The 21,927-nt window shown below is 42.7% G+C and overlaps 1 protein-coding gene across 1 annotated transcript in view; it reads left to right on the forward strand.

Annotated features, from left to right (window-relative positions):
- The window catches only part of ITGBL1 (integrin subunit beta like 1), an 850,447-nt gene that overhangs the window by 338,115 nt on the left and 490,405 nt on the right, over nt 1-21,927 (forward strand). The window contains exon 5 of the mRNA XM_077297085.1: nt 16,926-17,066. Coding sequence (XP_077153200.1) covers nt 16,926-17,066 — 141 coding nt within the window. The remainder of the gene's footprint in view (nt 1-16,925; nt 17,067-21,927) is intronic.

The raw sequence follows: 21,927 nt of genomic DNA on the forward strand, positions 1-21,927 counted from the left end.
ACGCTGAATGCCCGGTCTATTAGGTATGACATGATCCAAAATAGGGCCAAGTCTTTGATGCTAAGAGATGAGAGGGTCTGTAGTAATAGGGAATGGTGCACTGTGTCAAAGGCAGATGACAGGTCCAGGAGGAGGAGGACAGAGTAGTGTCGCTTGGCCTTGGCGGTTAATAGGTCATTGGTGACCTTAGTTAGGGCAGTTTCAGTGGAGTGGTGTGGCCGGAAGCCAGATTGTAAGCGGTCGAAGAGGGAGCAAGAAGAGAGGTGGGTGGACAGTTCAAGATGGCATGTTGTTCCAGTTGTTTTGCAGCATAGAGAAGAAGTGATATGTGGTGATAGCTAGATGCAGAGGATGGGTCAAGGGAGGGCTTTTTGAGGATAGGTGTGATTGAGGCATGTTTAAAGCTTGAGGGGAAAACACCAGTTGTTAGAGATAGGTTGAAGAGATGGGTTAGGGTTGAGATGAAGACTGTGGTGAGGTTTGGGATGAAGTGGGATGGGATTGGGTCAAGTGCACAGGTGGTGAGATGTGATCTTGAGAGTAAAGTGGAGAGTTGATATTCTGTAATGGTGGAGAAGTTGGTTTTGGAGGTGGAAGACTGTGCAGTTAGGAGGAAGGGCTCTGGGGGTTGTTGACCAAAACTGTCTCTGATGTTATCAATGTGCTGCTTGAAAAATGAGGCAAAGTCTTCAGCGGAGATGAGTGGAGAGGGAGGAGGTGCTGGGGGAACGGAGGAGAGAATTGAAGGTGTTGAATAGCTGTTTAGGGTTGTGAGACAGGGATGATATGAGAGATGAAAAATAGGTTTGTTTAGCTGTGGCGAGTGTGGCCTCGAAAGTAGTGAGGGACTGTTTGAATGTGATGAAGTCCTCGTTGGATTGGGATCTTTTCCATCACCGCTCAGCAACCCTGGAAGCTCTTCTCAGTTCTTTGGTCAGGCTGGTGTGCCAGGGATGTCTACTGATTTTGTGAGCTTTGGTATGTGTGAGAGGGGCAATGGATTCCAGAGATGCAGCTATTGTGGTGTTATATAGAGTGGCAGCAGCATCCACATTGTGTAAGGAACCTATGTCTGTAAGAGGGAGACGGGATTCAGACAGTGAGTGTAGATCGAGGTTTTTAAGATTTCTGCGTGGGTGTGCGAGTTTGTGGAGTGGGGATTGTGGACCTGGAGAGGAGAGGGAAGAGAATGTAAGTAGGTTGTGGTCAGAAAGAGGAAGAGGTGAGTTAGAGAGATTGGATAGGGAGCAGAGGCGGGTGAAGGTGAGGTCCAGTGTGTGGCCATCTTTGTGAGTGGCTGCAGAAGACCATTGAGTGAGGCCAAAGGAGGAAGTGAGAGCTAGAAGCTTAGTGGCAGCTGAGAGGGAAGTGTCAATGGGGATGTTGAGTCGCCCAAGATGATAGTGGGGATGTCAGCGGAGAGGAAATGAAGCAGCCAGGTGGTGAAGTGGTCGAAGAAGGTGGTGGCTGGCCCTGGCGGGTGGTAAATGACAGCTAGTTGGAGGTTTGTGGGGGAGTACATGTGCACAGAGTGCACATCAAAGGAAGGGAGGGTAACAGAGGGTGACAGTGGGATTGGGTTGAAGGAGATGTTATCTGACAGGAGAAAACCAACTCCTCCACCATGCTTGCTGCTGGGGCAGGGGGTGTGGGAAAGGTGGAATCCACCATACAAGAGTGCATCAGGAGAGGCTGTGTCAGAGGGGGTGAGCCAGGTTTTGGTGATGGCGAGGAAGGAAAGTTTGTGAGTAATGAAAAGATCATGATGTAGGAAAGTTTGTTGCAGATAGAACGAGTGTTCCACAGAGCTCCTGCTAGTGGGACTGGGGAAGTGGGGGCTGAGACAATGGGTATAAGGTTAGAGAGGTTACAGAAAGTTGTGATAGAGCATGGATGGGAGGTAGAAATGACTGTGGGAATGGGGTGAGGAGGACCATGATTTGAAGCAATATCACTGGCAGTGTGAGGAGCAGAGAAAGTGTTAGCAAGTGGGAGCAGGAGAGGGCATGAGGGGGCTGTCTGTGTTTGGAGACAGAGGATTGAATGCTGAGGAACAGTTCTGAGGAGGAGGTGAGATGGATGGGGAGGATTGAAGAAGAGATGAACAGTTCCTTACTTGGTGTAGGGATTAGGGGGTTAATAGAAAGTGGAGGACTATAGGAGTGAGAGTGAAAACAAACAGAAACATTGTGTACAGTGACTGTGTCCAGTTGCCTTCAGTTCCCTTCTGGTTCAATTCTGGAATTAATTCTGATCTTCACACTTGTATGATACACACTTATAGGATAAACACTGCAGACTAAAGTCTTGGCAGACTTGTGCTATGCAATATATACGCTATAAAGTGCATTCATGCATTCGGGTGTGAAGGAGAAAGGAGTGGCCTGTGCTCCTCTTGGTCAGAAACTTAAGAGTGGACCAGATGCATATGATAAAGCCAAAGTAAACAAGGTCATAAATATTGCTGGGGTAAAGCTGGGGTTAGTTGATAGACATACCATGTGAATACTAGGAGCAGAGATAAGAAGTCTGTGTGGAAAGCTGAGTGATGTACTATGTGAATACTAGGAGCAGAGGTAAGAAGTCTGTGTGGACTAATATGTTTCACATATTAGAAGTATGTGAAATAAATCTGAATATGCTTCCTGGGTAGAAAATGGATTACGGTATATGGGTGGATGCAAATACTTCAATATAAAGTGAACTACACTATGTTCCAAATTATTATGCAAATTTGATTTAAGTGTCATAAAGATTTAATTGTTTTGTTTTTCAAATAAACACGTGGATGGTATTGTGCCTCAGGGCTCAATGGATCACTGGAATCAATTTTAAACACATGTGATAATTAGTTTTCCAGGTGATTCTAATTAAAGGAAAACTAGTTAAAAATGATGTTCCACATTATTAAGCAGGCCACAGGTTTCAAGCAATATGGGAAATAAAAAGGATCTCTCTGCTGCTGAAAAACGTTAAATAGTGCAATGCCTTGGCCAAGGTATGAAAACATTAGATATTTCACGAAAACTTAAGAGTGATCATCATACCGTGAAGAGATTTATGACTGAAACAGAGCACAGACAGATTTCATGCAGATAAAGGCATAATGAGGAAGGTTTCTGCCAGACAAATTCATTGGATTAAGAGAGCAGCTGCCAAAATACCATTACAAAGCAGCAGTAAGTTATTTGAAGCTGCTGGTGCCTCTGGAGTCCCTCGAACCTCAAGATGTAGGATCCTTCAAAGGCTTGCTGTGGTGCATAAACCTACTATTCGGCCACCCCTAAGCAGTGTTCACAAGCAGAAACAGTTGCAGTGGGCCCAGACATACATGAAGACTAATTTTCAAACAGTCTTGTTAACTGATGAGTGTCGAGCAACCCTGGATGGTCCAGATGGATGGAGTAGTGCATGGTTGGTGGATGGCCACCATGTCCCAACAAGGCCGCGACGTCAGCAAGGAGGTGGATGAGTCATGTTTTGGGCCGGAATCATGGGGAACCAGCTGGTAGTGCCCTTTAAGGTTCCTGAAGGTGTGAAAATGGCCTCTGCAAAGTATATAGAGTTTCTGACTCACAACTTTCTTCCATGGTATAAAAAGCAGAATTGTGCCTTCAGGAGCAAAATCATCTTCATGCTGTCAATGCACCATCTCATGCTTCAAAGAATACCTCTGAGTCATTGGCTGCTATGGGCATAAAAGGAGATAAACTCATGGTGTGGCCACCATCTTCCCCTGACCTCAACCCTATAGAGAACCTTTGGAGTATCATCAAGCAAAAGATCTATGAGGGTGGGAGGCAGTTCACATCAAAACTGCAGCTATGGGAGGCTATTCTGACTTCATGCAAAGAAATACAAGCAGAAACTCTCCAAAAACTCACAAGTTCAATGGATGCAAGAATTGTGAAGGTGATATCAAAGAAAGGTTCCTATGTTAACATGTAACTTGGCCTGTTAGGATGTTTTGGAGTTAAATAGCTTTTTTGTTCAGTGAATGTGACCTCCTAATGCTGCAAATTCCACAAATGAGCATTTTCAGTTCTTTAAAACATATCAAATGTTTAGAAATTCTACTGTGCCTAATAATTTGGAACAGTGCATTTTCAGTTTTTATTCATTTTGGAGATTATACTGTTATCATTGGGAGGTTTCTTCAATAAAATTTGATGTATAATCTAACGGGTGATGACATTTATTACACTGACTGTCATTTGCACCGACCATTTAGGAAAATCCGAGAAAAATATAATTTGCATGATAATTTGGAACATGGTGTATAGCTATAGGTGATTTAAAAAAATCTCCCTATGATAATACAGTGGGAATGAGCATATGAGTGTCATGAGATCGCACATATTATGATGATCTTTAGTGATGAGCGAGCATGTTCGCCACTACTCGGTACTTGCCCCAGCATCTCACTGTATCTCAGAGCTCGCCGAGTATTTCCGGGGTTGCTTAGGGGGAGCTCGGGTCCGCGCCCTGCATGTTTGGCGCTCTTTAGAGAGCCAATGAACATGCAGGGATTGAATGCCACACACTGTAATGCCGCAGCCATGTTGGTTCTGGCATTACAGTGATTGGCTGGCCGCACAGCGTCATCAGGTCTATATCAGACCTGGCAACACTACTCATCACAGTCTACTCCAGAATCAGACAGTGTAGGGAGAGTTGCTGCTGAGCTAGGGAGAGATTTGCTTGTGTCTTAGGTAGTATTAGGGTTGAACAATTAATATAATGTTCAATTCTCTAGTTGCCTACTCCTGGCCTAATGGATATTGATCATGTGCACTAAAGAAATACACCAGACACAGTCAGCTGTAACTCTCCTTGATCAATGTGTGGCTCAGCTCCAAGAAGGGAAGTTTATTAGTCAAACACAATGTTATATATCTCCTGTAAGGGGGCTCGGTTAGCTCTAAAATGGGAGTGATCGGATGTATTCCATTGGTTAGTGGGTTGGGCATGAGCAAGTCCATGGGCGGATCCATGAGGTCATCAGGGTGGGTTGGTCCGTGAGGTCATCAGGGTGGGCGTCACTGTGGGTGGATCCATGAGGTCATCAGGGTGGGCGTCATCTTGGATACCAGAGCACACGGCATGCTGATACAGGAAATGGCGGCCATCTTTAGTGTCTTCATTGTTCATCTTGGATACCAGAGCACACGGCTCTGGTACAGGAGATGGCGGCCATCTTCAGTGTCTCACTTTGTCTGAGGAAAATTTATGTAAGGTTAAACAATACATGTTATGGGTTGCTTCTCTCAATTACCTTATGTGTTGAGGTTAATTAAGTATTTGATCTTATGGCTCTCCTCAACAGTCCCCCCTAAATACTTTATTAACCTTTTTTTTCTTATCTTGATCCCTCCTTGGTTTCCTAACCCACCGATGTTAAGTGTTATTATGACATCAGAGGATTCATGACAATATGGATGCTATAGACACCAGAGAATGTGTGACTAATTATGGGTATACCGAGGAGGTATATCGGAGCGCGTTACCCATGTCCTCGGGACTTTCCTACTTCCTGGATCTATTACTCTCCAATCTCCCATCTCCATGGTTACATACAGTAAAATACACATGTGACTAACCCTGATGTACACATCCTAGATCTGACCGTTTTGCCCGGGGGAGGAAATTGGAGTTTTCACCAGTTTGAGACAAGTTTTCCCTTGTGGAAAACCTCCCTTTGTAGCTGGACTTTGACAAGCAGGTCAGATCCTACTCTGTCCCTAACTGTCTAACAAGTTTATAATGTGAGAGATGGATCCAGGAGGCGCTCAGCAATCCTGGCTGAAGTAGGAGTAGTCAGGAGCACTTAGTAGGGACCCTTAAATCTCGACTCCAGGAATGTCTTTTCTGATGAACTTCTTTACCAGCATGTAGTCACCAGGTTAGAAAGTATGGGTACCGTCACTGGAATCTGGACCTGGAATGGATGATAAAACTTGTACATGTGTTATTGACAGTTCTTTAGTAACAACAATTGCATAATTTACAAGAGTATCACTTCCTAAGGCTAGCTGTTGTGGAAAATATTGACCCAATCTTGGAGGCCCCCCAAAAAGAATCTCGTATGGTGTGAGTTTGGTGGGACCCCTTGGAGTGTTTATGACTGAGTATAAGGCAACGGGCAAAATGTCTGTCCAAGTCTGACCTCCTAACTGGCTTTCAGTATTTTATTTTTGAAGGTGCCATTCAGTCTTCCTACTTTCCCACTGTTCTGGGGTTGATATGGAGTATGTAAACCCAAATAACCAATGTTCATAGTTCCTTAGACAGTCCTGCAATGAATGCGGGTACTTGGTCATTCTCAATTACCTCTGGGACTCCATATCTGCATACTACTTCAGTCACCAGTCTCTTAACAGTCACTCTGGCTGTCATGTTGGTTACTGGATAGGCTTCGGGCCATCCTGAGAACATGTCAGTCACTACCAGTACATACTCATACTTCCCTACTTTTGGCATTCGAATGTGGTCAATCTGAATTCTCTGAAAGGGATAAAGTGGTTTAGCCAAATGTTTCTGAGTAACTTTCTGAGGTGGTGCTGGATTGCATGCTGCACACACAAGGCAGGACTTGAAATAATTTTGGGTGACAGTAGAGATCCCAGGTGCCATATAAATCTTCCAAATCAGGTCATTCATCCGATTCTTGCCTCTGTGGGTGATACCGTGTGCCCATTCTGTCACTGAGGGGTACAGATTACGGGGTAGACCTTTGTGTTCACCCTCCAGACTCCATCTTCATCCTTTTTAGCTCCTCCTTCTTGCCATGACTTCTTTTCATCATCTGATGTCTTGTCTTGATGTAGATGGATGATCCTCATAAGAGAGCCTTTAGTCCCTTCTTCAGTGTCTTGTGACACGTACACCGCTGCTTTTTCTTTCCCAAATGGATCCACAGCATAGGTTTTTGCTGTTTTGTCAGCAAAGAAGTTCCCCCTTGCTTCTGGAAAATCCAATCTCCCGTGAGCTTTGATCTCGATCACTGCAACCTCTTGAAGGTAGATTCAGAGCGACCACAAGTTCTTGCATGGTAGCAGCATGTTTTACAGGAGTTCCACTGGACGTTAGGTATCCTCTGGCTGCCCAGATACTGCCGAAGTCATGAGCCACTCCAAAAGCGTATCTTGAATCCGTGTAGATGTTGACCACCTTCTCCGTCGCTTCCTGACAAGCCAGCGTCAAAGCTTTAAGTTCCGCTTCTTGTGCAGACGTGCGGTGGTAGCGATCCAGCTGAGATGATCAGGTCATGTGTAACCACGGCATATCCCGTATGGAACCTTCCTGTTTTATCTGCAAATCTGGAACCATCAGTGAAGAACGTCACGTCAGCATGTGGGAGTGGGTCTTCAGACACGTTTTTCTGGGAGGCTACTTCTTCATGCATTTGTTCAAGACAGTCATAATCCTCTGAGTGTGTAGAGGCATCTTCTCCGAGAGCATCAGTATCATCCACATCCCCCCTGGAAAGAGGAAGCAGCGTGGACAGTTTGAAGATGCTGCAGCGGACAAGAGTGACATTATCCGGAACCAAGAGCCAACGTTGGAGTCTCATATGATGCTGTACCAACAGATGTTTAGGTTCCAACAATAGCAATTATGTCGTGTGGAGCCATTAAGAGAACTGGATGTCCTCAGATGATATCAGGATTTGTGATTCAAAGAGCTGGTGCAGACTGTATGGCCTGTTTAAGTGCGTAGAAATCTTCCACGGATTTAGTACATAGTGGAAACGCTGACGTCTTGAGGTCATCGTACAATGGCTGCATCAGCTTTGAGGCATCTGGAAAACTTTGGCGACAATATGTGATAAGTCCTAAAAAAGCTTGTAACTGCTTAGGTCCTTTTGGTAGAGGAACGGTTTTAATAGCAAGCTTCCTTTCATCCGTTAGGTGTTTCAATTTCGGAGAGAGACAGTGGCCTAAAAACACGACTTTAGGCTGACACCACTGGACTTTGTTGAGGGAAACCTTACAGTTTTGTTGTGCAAGATGAAGAAGAAGACTGAGACTTGACTCTTCAGCGGTCGCCTGATTAGGACAGCATAGTAGGAGATCATCCACATGTTGAAGGAGGACAACTTGATGGTTAATCTCTCTCCATGGCTGTAGACAAGTGGCAAGGGCCTGAGAGAAATGACTTGGTGAGTTCTGTGCTCCTTGTGGTAAGACCGTCCAGGTAAGTTGCTGGTTTTTATTATTGCACATCAGTCCATAGAATATGGGTAAAACATCCTTAGGATCCAATGTAGCATATTCAGGTCTGATTGCTTGAAATTGCTTCCTCAGTGCTTCTCGTAGGCCTTCAACAAAAGAGGAGACGAGCAGTGTCCGTTGAACTTTTATTTGGTTACTGAAGCCGAGGTCATTAAACATTTGGGCTAAACGAGCATGATATCTCTCCACTGATTCCCCTGGTTCCTGCGTGACATCCTTGAAAGATGTTGACTGATCCGCCAACTTATCCGAGGCCCATGTCTTAAGTTGTTGGCAAAACAAAATACCAGAGTCCCATGTGGTGTCACTGGCAAGTGAGGCATCATTGAATGCGGCCTCCATAACAGGCCAATATGCATCGCCCGCTTTAAGATTTGCCAGGGAAATGAGATCTCGCCACGTGGCTGAGTAATTCCTTTGTATTTGAAGCATGCTCCTGTAGAAAGGCATCGGCTGTTTTTCTGGATCTGGAAGCTGGTTCAACAGAGTAGCAGCTTGCTGGGGTGTAAACTTGACATAGAGGGTGGGCTCTTCAGACATGAGCATCGTCACTGTTGGTGGTGGCACCTGAGGCGGGAGTAGAGATGGCACCGCGAGTACAGATGTAATCCCTTGTTTATGAGGAGCAGGAGGAGGTAACAGTCCTGAAATGAGGGGCTCTATTTGGGCAGCTCCAGTATCATGGTGTGGGGTCCAGGTGATGCAGGCAGTCTTAAAAGCTTTAACAGTCCTGTTCTCATTACTAATTAACCTGATTTCAGAAAGGCAGCAAATACTTGGGGGGCTACACTTGTTTATTATAATTTCAACGATTTCCCTTGTACATGCATGAACAGGGAAACCGAAAATGCCAACACCAATGGCGGGAATTGTCAAGGTCTCAATGTGCTCACTAATATTTGCATACTCTAAAATGCGAGTTATTGCTGCACGAAGTTGTTGAGCACTAACGTCTGGATGAATAGGGTCATAAGTAGGGGTCACAGCGTGTATGATCATTCTACATGGAAGATTGCCAGCTTTAGTCACCGCTATGTCCCCAACAGCTATCTGACCATGTGATTCGACAATGATTCGACTGTCAGCTTGAATAGTCTCCCCTCCTGCTTCCACTATAGCTCTAGCTACACCTCCATTGTGCTCTAACCGAGAATTGGCAGCATTAACAATAGCGTCTGTCTCCATTGTTGTTATGTCACCCTTTCCCACTACTAACAAGTGTCCCTCAGGAAGTTCTTTTTCAAAAATAGGTTGCCAATATTCCCTCCCCTTTGTGCTTCCTCTGCTATTGGTATCCCCCTCTCAGATTGAGCCCCCCTTGTTACAGTTGCCACTGTCCCATACAGGTGTGCGCTTGGCTGCGAGACAGCCTGTGAGGTACTGGGCATAAGGTTATGTAGGCTGCGTGAGAGTGCTGTTGTGGAAGCATTGGGAGGAGAGGCCGCTGCTTGGAGCATCTCATGTGGGTGTGCGGCTAAATTGGCATTGGAAGTGACAGTAGAAAGGGTAGGTGCTGGGGACGATCCAGGTGGGAGGACTGCTGGATTCACAACAGGAGTGATAGGGGAAAGGGTTGGTGCCCCACTGGAAACAACTGAGATAGGAAACATGGGTAAAACCTGTTCACTTCCCGAAGGAATATAGTATTGGCCGTTAGTGGTCATTACTGGGTAACAAGGATTTGGTGATGTGGTGTGTAGCCTTAATCTGAGATGTTCACCACCAGGAGCAGCACATTCGCCATCCACAACATGGCTGCCGTCAGAATTACATTTGCCATCCACAACATGGCCGCCGTCAGAATTATATTTGCCATCCACAACATGGCCGCCGTCAGAATTATATTTGCCATCCACAAAATGGCCGCCGTTAGAATTAGCATATTTGCCATCAACAAAATGGCCGCCATCAGAATTACATTTACCACCAACAAAATGGCCGCCGTCAGAATTACATTTGCCACCAACAAAATGGCCGCCATCAGAATTACATTTGCCACCAACAAAATGGCCACCGTCAGAATTACATTTACCACCAACAAAATGGCCGCCGTCAGAATTACATTTACCACCAACAAAATGGCCGCCGTCAGAATTACATTTACCACCAACAAAATGGCCGCCATCAGAACTACATTTACCACCAACAAAATGGCCGCCATCAGAATTACATTTAGCACCAGCAAAATGGCCGCCATCAGAATTACATTTAGCACCAGCAAAATGGCCGCCATCAGAATTACATTTAGCACATGGCTCTGGGCCACCATTTTGGCTGCTATTACATTTAACACATGGCTCTGGGCCACCATTATACGGTGGTGGCCGCTCACAGGATATATTTTTGTAATACACAACTCAAAACTCTATTCTTTCTATTCCACCTCTATTCAATTTTCTCTATACAGACTTTCAGAGACTCTTTCCCATGCCCTAGCAATAGACAACAATCCATTATCTTCTAGGATACCTTTTCTTTCTTTCAAGACAAGCTTCTACTCCAGGGGCTGTAACCATCCCCCCTTCTGGCATTCCACACAATTTCCACTAATGTGCATGAGTCTAACTTGCCATCTGAATTTGGCTTAGTGCCCATACGGCAGAACTGCATTAATTTCTCCATCTTTCTATAGATATACAGTATATATATCTATCTATCAAGATAACAAACACCAAACAAACAATAAGACGGGGGAGATGACTCAAACCTGAGATTCTAAAGGGAACTGAGTCTGCAGTACTCAGTTCCTATTGCTTCTTGTCACGTGGTCCCTGTCTGACTTCCGTGCTCCGTACTTTACAAACCAATTATTCCCTACTTTGTCAAATTGCTCCCTAACTTACCGGTCCCCGTGCAGAGTCAACTCACTCGATGTCACGGGGCAAAAAAAAGAAAAACTATAAATTTAATTGGCTCGAACTGAGCCATTTCGCTCCAAGTTTCAATGAGCCGCTACACAATTTATTATGCCCGAACTGAGCCAATTCGCTCCAAGCTTTACCGGGCCCCCCTAGGCCGAGTCAATTCACTCCAGGTCCTAGTCTCTCTTATACAGAACTGAAAATCTTATCACAGGCGACAACCGTATACCACAGACAAAAATTATTATTATTTTTTTTTTTCTACACTTGCTTGGTTCTCAAAAAAACCTGTTCATCCCGTTCTACCACACGCTTTTCCTTCTGTAAACACTTGCTTCTTTTCTTTCCTAGTTCCAAACACAATGCTTTTCCTAACTACCAGTCATCTCCTTCTGTAAAAACCTGTTTTTCCTGTTTTATCACTTGCCTCTCCCTCTGTAGAAAAAAAAAACTTGCTTCTCTTAACTACTAGTCATCTCCCCTCTTCACAACATGTAACAGGCAGCAGGCAACTAAAAACATGTGACGGTTCTTGCAATTAAATGACCAGCAGCGGAGATACCCTTCTGCCGTCTTACAGATACCAAGAAAACCGGACACGGTCAGGCAATCTGCACAGGATACCCCGAAGGACACAAGGTAAAGACTACAGATTATAAAAATCAGCAGACTTACCGTGTTCTGTTAAGGAGGTGATCAGTCTCCAGGTTCGGGGTACTCAGTGCTTCCAGCCGTTCCACTCGCCGGTCCTCAGGGTTCAGGGCTCTCCTCTGCTGGCCCCAGGTTGGGCGGCCAAATATTAGGGTTGAACAGTTAATATAATGTTCAATTCTCTAGTTGCCTACTCCTGGCCTAATGGATATTGATCATGTGCACTAAAGAAATACACCAGACACAGTCAGCTGTAACTCTCCTTGATCAATGTGTGGCTCAGCTCCAAGAAGGGAAGTTTATTAGTCAAACACAATGTTATATATCTCATGTAAGGGGGCTTGGTTAGCTCTAAAATGGGAGTGATCAGATGTATTCCATTGGTTAGTGGGTTGGGCATGAGCAAGTCCATGGGCGGATCCATGAGGTCATCAGGGTGGGTTGGTCCGTGAGGTCATCAGGGTGGGCGTCACTGTGGGTGGATCCATGAGGTCATCAGGGTGGGCGTCATCTTGGATACCAGAGCACACGGCATGCTGATACAGGAAATGGCGGCCATCTTTAGTGTCTTCATTGTTCATCTTGGATACCAGAGCACACGGCTCTGGTACAGGAGATGGCGGCCATCTTCAGTGTTTCACTTTGTCTGAGGAAAACTTATGTAAGGTTAAACAATACATGTTATGGGTTGCTTCTCTCAATTACCTTATGTGTTGAGGTTAATTAAGTATTTGATCTTATGGCTCTCCTCAACAGTAGTGTAGGTATGCCATATAATATACACATATCCATCTCAACTAACAGTCCTTCTGAGGACTAATCCAGCTGCATACCTATCAGTGCTAGGCAAGCAGTGTATGTGGCAGACTGCAGTGCGTATAGCAAGAGGGTCCATTCCAGTTCTGTCTGCTGCTGCTTTGGCAGATAATTCTAGACATAGCCCCAGGTATCAGGGGCAAGGAATAATTTTTTTTATCTTAATCCTGATTATTTGCTTAAAAATCAATCCAGAGAACACCATTTTTCTGCTCCATTTGCTTGTTGGCACTGCAGAATACAGACAGATCCATTCCATATTACAGCACTAAAAATCCATCTATTTAAAACTGTGGTTTGTCAGTCACACAGATCACATATAATTGCGCTCAAAATTCTACCATTTCTGGCCTCCATTTAAATTTTGTTGCAGTGTGTTAGCGAAGTTATTGACACCAGTTTGCTGGTAAAAATAGTTACCTACAGGCCAGCTATTCAAAACTGTGGTTTGTCCGTCACACGGATCACATATAATTGCGCTCAAAATTCTGCCATTTCTGGCCTCCATTTAAATTTTGTTGCAGTGTGTTAGTGAAGATATTGACTCCAGTTTTCTGGTAAGAATAGTTACCTACAGGCCAGCTATTTAAAACTGTGGTTTGTCCATCACACGGATAACATATAATTGTGCTCAAAATTCTGCCATTTCTGGCCTCCATTTAAATTTTGTTGCAGTGTGTTAGCGAAGATATTGACTCCAGGTTGCTGGTAAGAATAGTTACCTACAGGCCAGCTATTCAAAACTGTGGGTTTGTCCGTCACATGGACCACATATATTTGTGCTCCAAATTCTGCCATTTCTGGCCTCCATTTAAATTTTGTTGCATAGGAAATCACTATGGGAGTCCCACTTCCTAATAATGGGAACATTGTTTTCAGGAGGCCCTCTGATCTCTACGTCTCTTCCAAGGGGCATTGGAGTTCCTCCAAATTTTTGGCAGCTGTTGCTTCACTGCATAAGCAAACACTATGGGAGACCCACTTCCTAATAATGGGATAATTTTTTCATGAGGCCCTCCTCTATGTCTCTTCAAAGGGGCATTGGAGTGCCTCCAAATTTTTTGCAGCCCTTGCATTCACTGCATAGGCAAACAGTATGGGAGACACAATTCCTAATAATGGGAACATTGTTTTCATAAGGCCCTCCTATACGTCTCTTCAAAGGGGTATTGGGGTGTGTCCAAATTTTGGGCAGCCCTGCCACTCACTCCATATGTAATAACAGTATAGGAGACCCATTGTTTTATAATGGGAACAACAAAGCATAGCCGGCTTATGGCTCTCTAAGAATAGTGAAGTTCGACTGCTGGCCATTTAAGAACAGTAAAGGCCGCCTGATGACCCTATAAAAATAGGCTTTGTGACATTCAGAGTTCCTCCTTCATAAATGAAACAGGATGTGTCTGATGATGTTTCACACACATCAGATAAGGTTGTAAAATGTTAAAATTACATTTCCCAGTGAATGCATTTGTCTTGGTTAAAAGCAATGCTAAAGTTCAAAAACACATAAAAAACGCTACGTGTGAATATAGCCCAAGGTGTGTTGGAGCATTTTTGTTTTTGGTTATTTATTTTGCCTTATATATAAGACATTACCCTGGAAAGGATGTTCCTTAAGATATTTCCCAGGAAAATTCATTTTGTTTTTGTTTTTGTATGTTTTATTGTGAGTCTGTAAAAGTGACGTAAGACTCTGGCAACATTGGTCACAGCAGTGACCTGGGAGTCAGAAATGCTTCCAGGGGTCTTCTCCATGCTGTTCTCATGTCATTTGAGCACTGTTCCCATCAATTTCCACAATTTCTAATCCCTCTGCAGACCGCTGGGAGGGGCACCGTAAAAATGCTTTAGTTTCCCATAGACTTACAGTGGGCTCGTTGCTCGGGTCGAGTACCCGAGTTTTCCAATTTGCACCCGAGCATTTTAGTGCTCGCCCATCACTAATTATCTTGAATGTATTAGAGAGCGTGTATTATAGGGATGTCTAAGGTATTTAGTGCTACCTGAAGAGTGATAAATACGATATTTCACAACAGATACAAAATACAAGAATACACAGTGTTGTTTTTAAGTTCATTACATCAGTATCCACAACATGATTTGGAAAGATTATAGCAGATAGACTGCCAAAAGCATGGTGGATAGGAAGTAATAGTTTTATTAAATTAAAATAAAGTATATTTTTAATATTGTTAGTCCTCCTCAGTCAGTGAGTTCACCACTCCTGTTGGTATAAGAGTAATGTGCACAGTCACATTGTGGTTTTTAACATACAAATATATCCTAGAATAAAACAATGAATAGATACCCTGATAGTAGTAACACATGTAAAAAATATAGGGTGCTTAGATGATATTTTATCAATAAAGCATAAAAAAATCTCACCACAAGGTGCCCCTAAGGCTAGTTTCACACTAGTGTTCAGCAGGGCTGCGGACTTCCTCCGTGAAGCCCCACCCACTGCCACGCCTCTTCCTTCAGCTCCGCCTATGGCTGCATGCATCCTGCGTACCCTATCTTTAACATTGGGTACACAGGCCATGTGGCTGTATGTAGATGCCTCCGCATGCGTCGTTTTCTCGCTGCGCCGACTGCAACAAAATCCAACATGTTGCATTCGGTGCAGGTCGGCGCAGCATGAAAACGACGCATGCGGAGGCATCCGCATACATCCGCATGGCCTGCGTACCCAATGTTAAAGATAGGGTATGCAGGATGCATGCAGCCATAGGCGGAGCTGAAGGAAGAGGCGCATCAGTGGGCGGGGCTTCACGGAGGAAGTCTGCAGTCCTCAGCAGCCCTGCCTAACGCTAGCGTGAAACCAGCCTTAGTCTAGTAATTCCAGTAAACCTCAAATGATTAAACAATATGATGTATTACAATTATACTTTGGAACTTGGACTCCAAAATTGTACTAAAATCCAGATGTGTTACATGAAGATTTCATTATTGATTCTGATGCAGAATTCAGCCATGGATTTCACTCACTGCATTGCAGTAATTAAAATAACTTGTGAAAGTCATGCCATTTCTGCAGCAGGGCATGCAGTAGACTTAAACATTTGCAGCATGCCTACAGTCTGCACTGGATTTTTGAAAATGGTAAGTGAATGTGATTTGTTACTGTAATTATTTACCATTTTGGTGTGGATTCCATGAACTAATTCTCAACAAGTCTGCAATGTTGAAATATACCCTTAGACAAAGATTAAACTGTTTAAATGCATTCAGCAGTTTAAAAAACATCTCTCAAAAACATTGCAGTTAAGTAAGTCCTATTCCGATTTATTTTTCAATGTCTAGATGCTGGGATTGCTAACTGATTTTAAACTGTAGAAACTCCTTTTTTTATTCCAAAGACTAACGAAAATTGCATGAAAATCACGTAATGTGCTTAATAAGTGTTGGATTATTGTAAAAAGTCTTACTACAAAAGTTATAGGTGTAGTAGAGCTTAGATTTCGCAGTCAAAAATACCTACAGCTAGAAAAGTGTAGATACAAATCAGATTTTAAGAAGATGAATTATTCCATTAAATCTTTTTTCTTTTAATGTTAAAAAAAAAGGTGTCTTTAATGTGTCCTTTAAAGCCTCTAACACCTAAAGACAGTTTTGGCGTTGAAAGTATTTTTCACTTCCTATGACTAGCCATTTCATAATTAAGTTTCTTTCCCACAACCACTTCTATAGCACTGGACAGAACACAACGTTAGATGCGATAAACACAAGTTTGATCAATGTTGTCATTTCTAGATCACTTCAGCCCAAGAGAAGGAGTCTAACTAGTGAGCAAGAGGTGCAGGCTATCAAACGGCGGTCTATCCGGTTGTACAGTTATTTTGAACAATGATGCCGCTTGCTCAGCCACTGTTGGCAGCCTGTCAGCTTCAGGCAACTCATTTAAAAGATTCAGGATTAGAAGTCAGGATCACAGACTTTATATAACTTCGGCTACACTGCTGGCTGAGAGATCATGCCACATTAAGTTGAAATACAATTTCACAAGAGAAAATCGACTAAAAGATAAAAATGATACATGGGTTGGAGAGCGGACATGATTGGAATCAAACTGGGGTGCAGGTCTATTATCCAAGGTCTCCTTTCTTCTCCTAATGTACCCCATTCACGGTTTCTGGTATGTAGATACCTGATACTGGATGCTACTTTCTTAATCTCCGTCATATTGTTTTGTGAAATACTTACCCTATAGAAACCCAACACAAAGTCTCCAATTTACATAAGCTGCCTAAATCTGCAGCGATGCAGTCTCTATTGATAATATCATATGTGTTGTGCCAGCATCTGCCATTAAAAATATACTCCTTTATTTCTCACTGTATAAAATTTGTTTTGGGTGCAGGCCACGGGAAGTGTTACTGTGGAAACTGTTACTGTGAGGCTGGTTGGCATGGAGATAAATGTGAATTCCAGTGTGACATCAGCCCATGGGAGATTAAGAAGAGATGCACATCTCCAGATGGCAAAATCTGCAGCAACAGAGGTGTGTCATTATTAATGAACTTCACATCTGTATGTCTTTCAATTAGTCTTACACAATAATCACATCTGCTTTTTTCCTAGTCTATAAATAAGCCCCGGAACAATTTGAACAGCTCTTGTACATGAGAAGACTATAAGTGCTGCTAATGTATCATTCTGTTAATTCTATGATTCAGATTGTTGATAAACACATGGCTTATTTACCATTTATTATGTCTGGAAGTATTTCTATTCTTACTTAAGGTTAAAGGTTTTACAGTTTCAATTATTAGAAGCTTTTAATTCACAGCATTTCATATTAATCACTTAAACAGTTAAAGAGGTCAGTCACTTTCTCTTGTTAGCGCAGCTTTCCTCACAAGTTACCCAGTAGGTCTATCAATAAATTGGCTGCTGATGGAGGAGCAAGTGGCAAGATCTGTCTTATTAGCCTCCTTCAGTAGAAAAACAGCTTTCCTCTCAAAGTAACCAGTATATGTGTCCATGAATTGGCTGCTGATGGAGGAGCATGTGGTTAGACTTGTCCCATCAGCCTCCTTCAGTAGAAAAACAGCTTTCCTCACAAATCTCTAGACATAAATCGGTTGCTGATGGAGGCACATGTAACCAGACCTGTCCCATCAGCCTCCTTCAGTAGAAAAATAGCTTTCCCCCCCAAAAGTAACCAGTATGCCTGTACATAAATTGGCTGGTGATGGAGCAGCATGTGACCAGAAACTGTTCCATCAGCCTTCTTCAGTAGAAAAACAGCTTTCACCGCACAGTAATTACTACGTCTGTCCATAAATTGGTTGCTGATAGAGGAGCATGTAACCAGACCTGTCCCATCAGCCTCCTTCAGTAGAAAAACAGCTTTCCCTCCAAAGAAATCAGTATGTTTGTCCATAAATTGGTTGCTAATCGAGGAGCATATGACAAGACCTGTCCCATCAGCCTTCTTCAATAGAAAAACAGGTTTCCTCACAAAGTAACCAGTATGTCAGGACATAAATTGGTTGCTGATGGAGGAGCATGTAACCAGACCTGTCCCATCAGCCTCCTTCAGTAGAAAAATAGCTTTCCCCCAAAGGTAACCAGTATCCCTGTACATAAATTGGCTGCTGAAGGAGCAGTATGTGACCAGAAACTGTTCCATCAGTAGAAAAACAGCTTTTACCACACAGTAATCAGTACGTATGTCCATAAATTGGTTGCTGATAGAGGAGCATGTAACCAGACCTGTCCCATCAGCCTCCTTCAGTAGAAAAACAGCTTTCCCCCCAAAGAAATCAGTATGTCTGTCCATAAATTGGTTGCTGATCGAGAAGAATGTGACAAGACCTGTCCCATTAGCCTCCTTCAGTAGAAAAACAGCTTTCCTCACAAAGTAACTAGTATGTCTGGAAATAAATTGGTTGCTGATGGAGGCGCATGTAACAAGACCTGTCCCATCAGCCTCCTTCAGTAGAAAAATAGCTTTCCCCCAAAAGTAACCAGTATGCCTGTACATAAATTGGCTGATGATGGAGCAGCATGTGACCAGAAACTGTTCCATCAGCCTCCTTCAGTAGAAAAACAGCTTTTACCGCACAGTAATCAGTACGTCTGTCCATAATTTGGTTGCTGATGGAGGAGCATGTGACAAGACCTGTCCCATCAGCCTCCTTCAATAGAAAATAACCACACCAAAGAGAGAAAAAGAGAGCAAAAAAAGTCCCAAAATAAAATAAAATCCAATTTATTCTAGAATAATACAATACAGATAAAAATCAGTGGAAGATAAAGCAAGATAGTACATGTCCTAAGTGTAAAGTACTGGGTCCAACAGAATTCTAGTGGGGGGGACAAGGAACAGAAAATAGCAGCAATTCAAAATAATATATAAACATAAAGTGCAAGTGCTACCCAACATTGGGTGTTCCCATATAGCTATAAATCAAAAAAGAACACACCATCTAAAATCCAGCTTCTTAACACATGCAAAAAACAAAAATTGATATGTGCACAAGCCCGGGCCTGCCTTACTTGGTCCTCAGGTGGCGAATATGGGTAAGGATGGTACTCGGCGTTTTTCAAATTGATCTTTGTTCCTTTAACATGACATACACACTTTTTTGAGGTGGTCTTCCATGACTTCCTATTCTTTTGGCTTTGTACACATATCAAATTTTGTTTTTTTGCACGTGTTAAGAAGCTGAACTTTAGATGGTGTGTGCTTTTTTTATTTATAACTATATGGGAACACCCAATGTTGGGTAGCACTTGCTATTTATATTTATATATTATTTTGAATTTCTGCTATTTTCTATTCCTTGCCCCCTCACTAGAATTCTGTTGGACCCAGTACTTTACACCTAGGACATGTACTATCGTGCTTTATCTTCCACTGATTATTACTATTTTTATCTGTATTGTATTATTCTTGAATAAAATTTTATTTTGGGACTTTATGTGCTCTCTTTTTCTCTCTTTGGTGTGGTTATATTATTTGAGAGTGTCCTCGGCTACTATAGCCCCCCTTATTGGTGTATTGAGGGTATCATGGATTGAAAACATGTTTTCTGATTGAAGGATTGTATCTATCCTTCAGTAGAAAAGCAGCTTTCCCATGTGAGGTGTTTTACGATTGGAAGAGACTGATGGACTGGTCACTGGCTACACCACCAGCAGCCATTGTATGGACAGAAGTTCTGGTGAGTTTGTGAGGAAAGCTGCACTAACAAGAACAAAGAAGCAAACTCCTTTAAGTAATTTTGTAAAAAAAACTTTGCCTTATCTTACTAATTTAATACAATATGATGTAATAAGCTAAATTATGAGAGTAATTGGTTAAAGGGAAGTTAACATCCGAAAATGATCTATTGTTTAAATCAAGTTTTTGTGTTGCATGTGTTTTTTTAAAATGTTGTCATTTTTATTCATATCACAGTCTTTATTATAAAAAACCTAAATTGAAATTGTAATTTTTAAAAAGACTTTGGGGACAATCCTAGTGCAATAGGATTTTATTCAAGTAACAATGTGTAAAATAAAACGGTACTGCTCACCTAATGTGGTTGTTCTGAAGCCACACCTTTGTTATTTTAGCTGTGTGTTTAGGGTCATTGTCTTGTTGGAAGGTGAACCTTCGGCCAAGTCTGAGGTCCAGAGCACTCTGGAAGAGGTTTTCATCCAGGATATCTCTGTACTTGGCCGCATTCATGTTTCCTTCAATGGCAACCAGTCATTCTGTTCCTGCAACTGAAAAACACCCCCATAGCGTGATGCTGCCACCACCATTTTTCACTGTTGGGATTTTATTGGGCAGGTGATGAGCAGTGCCTGGTTTTTGTCCACACATACCGCTTAGAATTATCCCCAAAAAGGTCTATCTTCATCTCATGAGACCAAAAAATTTTATTTCTTATAGTCTGGGAGTCCTTCATGTGTTTTTTATCAAACTCTATGCGGGTGTTCATATGTCTTGCTTCCGTCGAGCCACTTTGCCATAAAGGCCCGACTGGTGGAGGGCTGCAGTGATAGTTGACTTTATGGAACTTTCTCCCATCTCCCTACTGCATCTCTGAAGCTTAACCACAGTGTGTTCTTGGAGTTCTTCTTTACCTCTCTCACCAAGGCTCTTCTCCCACGTTGCTCAGTTTGGCTGGACGGACAGGTCTAGGAAGGCTTCTGGTGGTTCCAAACTTCTTACATTTAAGGATTATGGAGGCCACTGTGCTCTTAGGAACCTTGAGTACTGCAGAAATGCTTTTGTAACCATGGTCAGTTATGTGCCTTGCAACAATTCTGCCTCTGAGCTCCTTGGCCAGTTCTTTTGACCTCATGATTCTCATTTGTTCTGACATGCACTGTGAGCTGTGAGGTCTTATATAGACAGGTATGTGCCTTTCCAAATCAAGTCCTATCAGTTTAATTGAACACTTTGAGATCATTAACAAGTTCCCCCATGTAGTTTTAGGCTGATCTCTCACCTTCCTCATGATCAAGGATACCCCACGAAGTGAGATTTTTCATGGTGCTCCAGATCGATATCGATTGACAGTCATTTTGTATTTCTTCCATTTTCTTACTATTGCCCCAAAAGTTGTCTCCTTCTCACCCAGTGTCTTATGTATGATTTTCAAGCCCATTCCAGCTTTGTGCAGGTCTATGATCTTGTCCCTGACATCCTTATAAAAGCCCTTTGGTCTTTACCATGTTGTAGAGGTTAGAGTCTGACTGATTAATTCAGTCTGTGGACAGGAGTCTTTTATAAGGGTGACAACGTAAGACAGCTGTCTTTAATGCAGGTAACGAGTTGATTAGGAGCATCTAACTGGTCTGTAGGAGCCAGAACTCTTAATGGTTGGTTAGGGATCAAATACTTATTTCTCACTGCTAAATACAAATAAATTTATATAATTTATGCAATGTGATTTTCTGGATTTTATTTCTAAAATTCTATCTCTCAATGTTAAAACTAACCTACCCTTAAAATTATAGACTGTTCATGTCCTTATCAGTGGACAAACCTACAAAATCAGAAAGGGATCAAATACTTATTTCCCACACTGTAAGACCCATTGAGAATTTGTGGCAAGCCTTGAAAATTGCTCTTCAAATAAGATACATTTAAGTTTGTTGGTATAACGTGAAAAAATGTAGAAAAGTTCATGGGATATAAATACCTTTTCAATTCACTGTATATACACAGCCTATGCTATGCTATGTTGTGCTCAAAAGTTTACATACCCAGGCAGAATTTTTGCTTTCTTGGCCTTTTTTCAGAGAATATGAATGATAACTAGTGTTGAGCATTCCGATACTGCAAGTATCGGGTATCGGCCGATACTTGCTGTATCGGAATTTCCGATACCGAGATCCGATACTTTTGTGGTATCGGG

The sequence above is a fragment of the Ranitomeya variabilis genome, chromosome 3 (genome assembly GCF_051348905.1).
Source record: "Ranitomeya variabilis isolate aRanVar5 chromosome 3, aRanVar5.hap1, whole genome shotgun sequence".
NCBI classification, from domain to species: Eukaryota; Metazoa; Chordata; class Amphibia; order Anura; family Dendrobatidae; genus Ranitomeya; species Ranitomeya variabilis.